The sequence below is a fragment of the Oncorhynchus clarkii genome, chromosome 11 (assembly GCF_045791955.1).
Source record: "Oncorhynchus clarkii lewisi isolate Uvic-CL-2024 chromosome 11, UVic_Ocla_1.0, whole genome shotgun sequence".
Classification (NCBI taxonomy): Eukaryota; Metazoa; Chordata; class Actinopteri; order Salmoniformes; family Salmonidae; genus Oncorhynchus; species Oncorhynchus clarkii.
In genome coordinates, this window is record NC_092157.1 from 19626742 (window position 1) to 19635923 (window position 9182).

At 44.8% G+C, this 9182-nt stretch overlaps 1 protein-coding gene across 1 annotated transcript in view; it reads left to right on the top strand.

The window, feature by feature from the left end:
• LOC139420331 (polymerase (DNA directed), alpha 1) overlaps positions 1-9182 on the top strand; it is a 95470-nt gene that overhangs the window by 47986 nt on the left and 38302 nt on the right. The window contains exons 27-32 of the mRNA XM_071170315.1: positions 1541-1573; positions 1869-1961; positions 2143-2348; positions 2579-2711; positions 2934-3065; positions 3185-3359. Of these exons, the coding sequence (XP_071026416.1) occupies positions 1541-1573; positions 1869-1961; positions 2143-2348; positions 2579-2711; positions 2934-3065; positions 3185-3359 (772 nt within the window). The remainder of the gene's footprint in view (positions 1-1540; positions 1574-1868; positions 1962-2142; positions 2349-2578; positions 2712-2933; positions 3066-3184; positions 3360-9182) is intronic.

Genomic DNA, 9182 nt, shown 5'->3' on the forward strand with positions numbered 1-9182 from the left:
ACCCTCAGATTAGCATCCCTGATCCTTGCACTGTACACACACACTTAACCCCCACCTGTTAGGATCCATCTGCTACAGAGGACACAGGCACAGGTGCCTTAATGTCTGTCCATCTATCCCTCAGGCTCTCTCTTTTCCTTGTTCTGTCCATTCTTCTCTTACACCTTTCCGTGATGCATTTGAACAGACACTTCACTCTTGGTTTCACTGTGTTTCTTCTCTTTTTCTCTTTGCCTGTCCCCATTTGAGCACAGCTCCATTCGTTCTCTCGCTTCATCTGTTTTTTCATTCCCACTCTCTGGTCCGTCACTCACTCTGTTGGCTATTGAGGCCATTAAGAGTCATTAGGCTCGCTGTGTGTGTGTGTGTGGGTTTGAAGGCCCGTTGCAGCGAGACTAATGGCCCTATTAGCCAATTATCCTCCATTTAATAGCAAATCACCAAGGATTTACGCGTGCGCGCGTGCACACACGCATACACAAAGATGCAAAAACAGCGGATTTTTCTGACATTGAAATCATTAGATGGGCCACAGTCCAGACAGTGGGGGGGAAAAATAATAAAGTATATTTACACACACACAAACACACACAGTGTATACAATACAAATTCACTATAATAGTAGACTAACTCTGTAAGCCACTCTACACAATCAGTGAACCAACATCATTGCCTAGGCCCTATGCGTTCTCTCCCAGACTCGTGCATAGAAAGTTTGGAGCGCAGCATAAGGTAACCAGTCCATCCAGTATGCATAATAATACAGTCCACACTCAAGGGTGATTACTATAATTGTTTTATTTTAGAGTATAGACTGGACATATGCGGTAGGATATTAGGCTAGGTACAATCATTATTTAAATATATTTTTTTAATGATTTTTTTTATGCTTGAGCTCAAATGGGCATGTGCATAAGCTCTAATGTGCGTATGGGTGTTCTACATGCAACGTCTTAAATGCTTTGAATGAATCACCTTAAAGTGGTGTCCATTAGTGTTGTTTGCCTTTGAAACAACATCCAAAACAACTATGTTTTCTACTGAGTTTCAACCTATTGTTGAACTTTTTTCTTCACATTTATCATCAGTGAGGTTAAAAAAAAATGTAATGGTCAGTTTTAAGAGCATGAGACTATCTTGATAAATGTTTGTGATTTTCCATTACATTTGCATTGATGTCAGAGTGGTTAGAGAGAAAATAGAGTACCAGGCCATTAGGACCTGAAGGAGGGACAGTAGAGCACTGAGTACCAGGGCATTAGGACCTGATGGAGGGACAGTAGAGCCCTGAGTACCAGGGCATTAGGACCTGATGGAGGGACAGTAGAGCCCTGAGTCCCAGACCATTAGGACCTGATGGTCGTTAGTGAGTACTACCAACGCATGTACAGAGTGCATAAGAGGAGGTTACCGTGACTCAACATGACTCATGACTGCCAGTTTGGCAGGAATGCAGTCACTGCAACAGCCCTACTTGACAGTTCATTATGCTATTTGAGTGCTTTTGTATTCATGATGTTCTATACTGTGTTTCCCTTAGATCCTGATGCACACCAAAGACATGGTTCAGAAGGTGAGTACTTGTTGTACTCTAAACCTAACTGATCAATGTAATACCTCACCAGTAGTCACTACATGGCCATGTTAGAAAGAACAATGTAACAATATCCTTACTGATGACCAAGAGCTAGGTGGTGCGCACAAAATGTCGCCCTATTTTTATCCTATTTTTTTATAGTGCACTTCTTTTAGCCAGGGCCCAGGGCTCTGGTTAAAAGACTTGCACTAAATAGGGAATTTCCGTATCATTTCGAACGCAGTACTACTTTAGACCCCACTCCTCACCTCTGACTTCCTGTGTGTGTCAGATGAATCTGGAAGTGATCTATGGCGACACAGACTCCATCATGATCAACACCAACAGCTCCAGTCTGGAGGAGGTCTACAAACTAGGAAACAAGGTAAGGAAAGGAAGGAGGGAGGGAGAAATAGAGGGGTCTAGAGAAAGAGATTCCATCGTAATCAAACTCCAACAGTTATATTTTGTGGGTTGATGGTGAAATAAAGGCTTGGAAAGTGGAATAGAGAGAACAGAATGCCAGATGGATAAAGAGAGATTGACATTGCATGTGTCTTCCCCAGGTGAAAGCTGAGGTGAACAAGCTCTACAAGCTCCTGGAGATTGACATCGACGGGGTGTTCAAGTCTCTGCTGCTGCTGAAGAAGAAGAAGTACGCCGCCCTGGTGGTGGAGCCGCTGGGGGATGGCCGCTACAGCACCAAGCAGGAACTCAAGGGGCTGGACATCGTAAGAAGGGACTGGTGTGACCTCGCCAAGGAGTGTGGCAAGTAGGTGGACTCGTCAACTTGAGAACGCTATATACTGTACTTCCACTCATCCCCTTCTTCCTCTTGTATAATGCCAAGATGTCTCAACCATTTTGGCACAGAAGGTAGTGTGTTTGTTGTTGCTGCAGGGTTGGCTGGTTCAAACCTTGCTCTGGCTGATTCCCCTGAGTCGTGGCAATGTTAATCAATGATCTGATTCTACCCATCTTCCTCCTCCACCTCTTTCTCAGCTATGTGATTGGTCAAATCCTGTCGGACCAGAACCGTGATGTCATCGTGGAGAACATCCAGCGTCACCTTGTGGATTTGGGAGAGAAGGTCGCTAACGGAACTATTCCGCTCAACCAGTATGAGATACACAAGGTGTGTGTTTTTTCAACATTCTTTGCGTTGATATGCGTGTCTACAGTGTGAGTCTGTATCAATGCCCACTGTATCCTCTCCCTCTTTTTCTCCTCATCTCTTCCCTCTCTCTTTTTCTCCCTCATCACCCCACCCTCGCTCTCTCCTGCTTTTTCTCCCTCATCACCCCTCCCTTGCTCTCTCCCTCTTTTTCTCTCCCTCATCTCCCCTCACTTCTCCCAGGCCCTGACTAAGGACCCCCAGGACTACCCAGACAAGAAGTCTCTTCCTCATGTTCACGTGGCTCTGTGGATCAACTCTCAGAGCGGACGAAGAGTTAAAGCTGGAGACACAGTCTCCTACATCATCTGCCAGGTAGTGATGTGGGAGTGTGTGTGTGATGGCAAGTGTATTATGAGTTTACAGATGTGTCTTACTTTCAGTCAGTAGTGTTTTTGACCCTTTCTCCCTTCTCCCTCTCTTCTCTCCCCCAGGATGGTTCTACATTGGCAGCCAGTCAGAGGGCCTACGCGTTGGAGCAGCTCCAGAAGCAGGCCGGGCTGAGCCTGGACACCCAGTACTACCTTGCCCAGCAGGTGCACCCCGTGGTGGGCAGGATCTGTGAGCCCATCGAGGGTATCGACGGGGTCCTCATCGCTTCATGGCTGGGTGGGTCTCAGTTCTCAGCACTGTTTCACTGTTATTAGAGTAAATATTAATTGTAGAGGCTTTCCTGGCCTGGTGCCTGAAGTTTTCCCTGATAAGGTCACATGGTCTGGAAACAATCCTGGCCTTAGAGATGAGAGCCAGTAGATATATAGTTCTTAACAGAAACCTGTGTCCTTGGTCTCCACATTCTGTCTGTAGATGGCACTGTGTATGTTGCTATAGGGGAGGTGGGGGGTTCTGTGGCCTAGTCCTCAACACTGATTTACTAACACATTATTCACTTAGCCACGGAAGGTGTGTGTTTTCTCTGTGTGTCAGTGTTTGGGTTCACCTGGGAATACCAAATGGGTGTTCAGCTGCTCAGCTTCTAATGATATGATTATCTCAGCTGCTTGCACACACACAGTGATTTGATTGTTTTGGCATCCTTACAAAAATCTGATATTTCCGGTTTGTTTTTATCACACCTCCCTTGCGATCTGCGCTCTCTCTGTCCTTCCTCTCTACCTTTTCCTCTACAGTCTCCACCATACCATATGTTAGGGTTCTGTCCACCCACTCTCCCCAGAGTGATTTTGTGATAAAATATCACTTCCTTATGTTATAAAATACATTTTACCATATGATTTATATATGATTTATTAATGTTCTGAGTCGTTCAGTAGGGGTTTTCTAACTTTTGATTAACAGTATATCAACAAAGTTGGATTTCGTAACCTAATACATCCGACATCACCGAGCTCTGACAGCCGTGCAGCTTTCTCGCAGCAACTTTGAGGATTTACATATTGTGATGGTCAAGTTTATTCCACGGGTCGCTAAAAGCTTAATTGGCATGACACAAGCTGAATTAAATGTAATAAGCTTTGAAAATAGAAACAAAATTAATTGCACTTCCCTTACCACTACCACTCTTTTGAAGCAAAAAAAACACTGACTTTCAATATAAAATGCAGATTAAATCTTTTTCATTACAGATTTTTTCTATGTCTGCGTTTTGAAAATGCAGATTTCTGAAAGCTAATGCGACCCCATGTTTTGTGAAATCTTCGAAAAAGAACATGAATTTTTCATTATTATTAACAGCATATGGTAAAATATAAAAATACTACATGTCATGTCTCAAAATCTATATCTTACCTCTATATTGTTTTATGTCCTGTGGATCGAGAAGAAAGATGAGTTAGGCAACTCAATTCTGTCACAGCATCCAGCCTAGTCAACGTGATGCTGTGCGATAACTTCCGGCGCCGACAGAGATGGCCGCCTCGCTTCGCGTTCCTAGGAAACTATGCAGTTTTTTGTTTTTTTACGTGTTATTTCTTACATTAGTACCCCAGGTCATCTTAGGTTTCATTACATACAGTCGAGAAGAACTACTGAATATAAGATCAGCATCAACTCACCATCAGTACGACCAAGAATATGTTTTTCGCGACGCGGATCCTGTGTTCTGCCTTACAAACAGGACAAAGGAGTGGATCCTATGCAGCGACCCAAAAAAACGACTCCGAAAGAGAGGGAAACGAGGCGGTCTACTGGTCAGACTCCGGAGACGGGCACAGCGCGCACCACTCCCTAGCATTCTTCTTGCCAATGTCCAGTCTCTTGACAACAAGGTTGATGAAATCCGAGCAAGGGTAGCATTCCAGAGGGACATCAGAGACTGTAACGTTCTTTGCTTCACGGAAACGTGGCTTACTGGAGAGACGCAATCCGAAGCGGTGCAGCCAACAGGTTTCTCCACGCATCGCGCAGACAGGAAAAAACATCTTTCTGGTAAAAAGAGGGGCGGGGGCGTATGCCTTATGACTAACGTGACATGGTGCGATGAAAGAAACATACAGGAACTCAAATCCTTCTGTTCACCTGATTTAGAATTCCTCACAATCAAATGTAGACCGCATTATCTACCAAGAGAATTCTCTTCGATCATAATCACAGCCGTATATATCCCCCCCCAAGCAGACACATCGATGGCTCTGAACGAACTTTATTTAACTCTCTGCAAACTGGAAACAATTTATCCGGAGGCTGCATTCATTGTAGCTGGGGATTTTAACAAGGCTAATCTGAAAACAAGACTCCCCAAATTTTATCAGCATATCGATTGCGCAACCAGGGGAGGAAAGACCTTGGACCATTGTTACTCTAACTTCCGCGACGCATATAAGGCCCTGCCCCGCCCCCCTTTCGGAAAAGCTGACCACGACTCCATTTTGTTGATCCCTGCCTACAGACAGAAACTAAAACAAGAGGCTCCCACGCTGAGGTCTGTCCAACGCTGGTCCGACCAAGCTGACTCCACACTCCAAGACTGCTTCCATCACGTGGACTGGGAGATGTTTCGTATTGCGTCAGATAACAACATTGACGAATACGCTGATTCGGTGTGCGAGTTCATTAGAACGTGCGTTGAAGATGTCGTTCCCATAGCAACGATTAAAACATTCCCTAACCAGAAACCGTGGATTGATGGCAGCATTCGTGTGAAACTGAAAGCGCGAACCACTGCTTTTAATCAGGGCAAGGTGTCTGGTAACATGACCGAATACAAACAGTGCAGCTATTCCCTCCGCAAGGCTATCAAACAAGCTAAGCGCCAGTACAGAGACAAAGTAGAATCTCAATTCAACGGCTCAGACACAAGAGGCATGTGGCAGGGTCTACAGTCAATCACGGACTACAGGAAGAAACCCAGCCCAGTCACGGACCAGGATGTCTTGCTCCCAGGCAGACTAAATAACTTTTTTGCCCGCTTTGAGGACAATACAGTGCCACTGACACGGCCTGCAACGAAAACATGCGGTCTCTCCTTCACTGCAGCCGAGGTGAGTAAGACATTTAAACGTGTTAACCCTCGCAAGGCTGCAGGCCCAGATGGCATCCCCAGCCGCGCCCTCAGAGCATGCGCAGACCAGCTGGCCGGTGTGTTTACGGACATATTCAATCAATCCCTATACCAGTCTGCTGTTCCCACATGCTTCAAGAGGGCCACCATTGTTCCTGTTCCCAAGAAAGCTAAGGTAACTGAGCTAAATGACTACCGCCCCGTAGCACTCACATCCGTCATCATGAAGTGCTTTGAGAGACTAGTCAAGGACCATATCACCTCCACCCTACCTGACACCCTAGACCCACTCCAATTTGCTTACCGCCCAAATAGGTCCACAGACGATGCAATCTCAACCACACTGCACACTGCCCTAACCCATCTGGACAAGAGGAATACCTATGTGAGAATGCTGTTCATCGACTACAGCTCGGCATTCAACACCATAGTACCCTCCAAGCTCGTCATCAAGCTCGAGACCCTGGGTCTCGACCCCGCCCTGTGCAACTGGGTACTGGACTTCCTGACGGGCCGCCCCCAGGTGGTGAGGGTAGGCAACAACATCTCCTCCCCGCTGATCCTCAACACTGGGGCCCCACAAGGTTGCGTTCTGAGCCCTCTCCTGTACTCCCTGTTCACCCACGACTGCGTGGCCACGCACGCCTCCAACTCAATCATCAAGTTTGCGGACGACACAACAGTGGTAGGCTTGATTACCAACAACGATGAGACGGCCTACAGGGAGGAGGTGAGGGCCCTCGGAGTGTGGTGTCAGGAAAACAACCTCACACTCAACGTCAACAAAACTAAGGAGATGATTGTGGACTTCAGGAAACAGCAGAGGGAACACCCCCCTATCCACATCGATGGAACAGTAGTGGAGAGGGTAGCAAGTTTTAAGTTCCTCGGCATACACATCACAGACAAACTGAATTGGTCCACTCACACAGACAGCATCGTGAAGAAGGCGCAGCAGCGCCTCTTCAACCTCAGGAGGCTGAAGAAATTCGGCTTGTCACCAAAAGCACTCACAAACTTCTACAGATGCACAATCGAGAGCATCCTGGCGGGCTGTATCACCGCCTGGTATGGCAACTGCACCGCCCTCAACCGTAAGGCTCTCCAGAGGGTAGTGAGGTCTGCACAACGCATCACCGGGGGCAAACTACCTGCCCTCCAGGACACCTACACCACCCGATGTCACAGGAAGGCCATAAAGATCATCAAGGACATCAACCACCCGAGCCACTGCCTGTTCACCCCGCTATCATCCAGAAGGCGAGGTCAGTACAGGTGCATCAAAGCTGGGACCGAGAGACTGAAAAACAGCTTCTATCTCAAGGCCATCAGACTGTTAAACAGCCACCACTAACACTGAGTGGCTGCTGCCAACACACTGACACTGACTCAACTCCAGCCACTTTAATAATGGGAATTGATGGGAAATGATGTAAATATATCACTAGCCACTTTAAACAATGCTACCTTATATAAATGTTACTTACCCTACATTATTCATCTCATACGCATACGTATATACTGTACTCTATATCATCGACGGTATCCTTATGTAATACATGTATCACTAGCCACTTTATACTATACTATGCCACTTTGTTTACATACTCATCTCATTTGTACATACTGTACCCGATACCATCTACTGTATCTTGCCTATGCTGCTCTGTACCATCACTCATTCATATATCCTTATGTACATATTCTTTATCCCCTTACACTGTGTACAAGACAGTAGTTTGGAATTGTTAGTTAGATTACTTGTTATTACTGCATTGTCGGAACTAGAAGCACAAGCATTTCGCTACACTCGCATTAACATCTGCTAACCATGTGTATGTGACAAATAAGATTTGATTTGATTTATTCCTTACTTTTGAGCACTTTTTTTTTGCTGGCCTTGATATATGCATTTTTTATTTGACATTTTAATTGCGTTCGGAAAGTATTCAGACCCCTTGACTTTTAACACATTTTGTTACTTTACAGCCTTATTCTAAAATTGATTAACAAAAAATGTCCCTCATCAATCTACTCACAATACAATAATGACAAAGCGAAAACAGGTTTTTAGACATTTTTGCAAATGTTTTAAAAATAGAAAACCGAAATTCCTTCTTTATGTAAGTATTCTGACTCTTTGCTATGAGACTCGAAATTGAGCTTAGCTGCATCCTGTTTCCATTGATCATCCTTGAGATGTTTCTACAACTTGATTGTTGTCCACCTGTGTTAAATTCAATTGATTGGAAATTATTTGAAAAGGCACACGCCTGTCTATGTAAGTTCCCCAAGAGCAAAAAGCAAGCCATGAGGTCAAAGGAATTGTCCGTAGAGCTCCGAGACAGGATTGTGTCGAGGCACAGATCTAGGGAAGAGTACCAACAAATTTCTGCAGCATTGAAGGTCCCCAAGAACACAGTGGCCTCCATCATTCTTATCTTCCCCTAGATCTGTGCCTCGACACAATCCTTGTCTCGGAGGCTTTCTCCGGACAATTCCTTTGACCTCATGGCTTGCTTTTTGCTCTTGGGGAACTTACATAGACAGGCGTGTGCCTTTTCAAATAATTTCCAATCAATTGAATTTAACACAGGTGGACAACAATCAAGTTGTAGAAACATCTCAAGGATGATCAATGGAAACAGGATGCAGCTAAGCTCAATTTCGAGTCTCATAGCAAAGAGTCAGAATACTTACATAAAGAAGGAATTTCGGTTTTCTATTTTTAAAACATTTGCAAAAATGTCTAAAAACCTGTTTTCGGCTTTGTCAGTTATTGTATTGTGAGTAGATTGATGAGGGACATTTTTTGTTAATCAATTTTAGAATAAGGCTGTAAAGTAACAAAATGTGTTAAAAGTCAAGGGGTCTGAATACTTTCCGAACGCAATTAAAATGTCAAATAAAAAATGCATATATCAAGGCCAGCAAAAAAAAAGTGCTCAAAAGTAAGGAATAAATCAAATCAA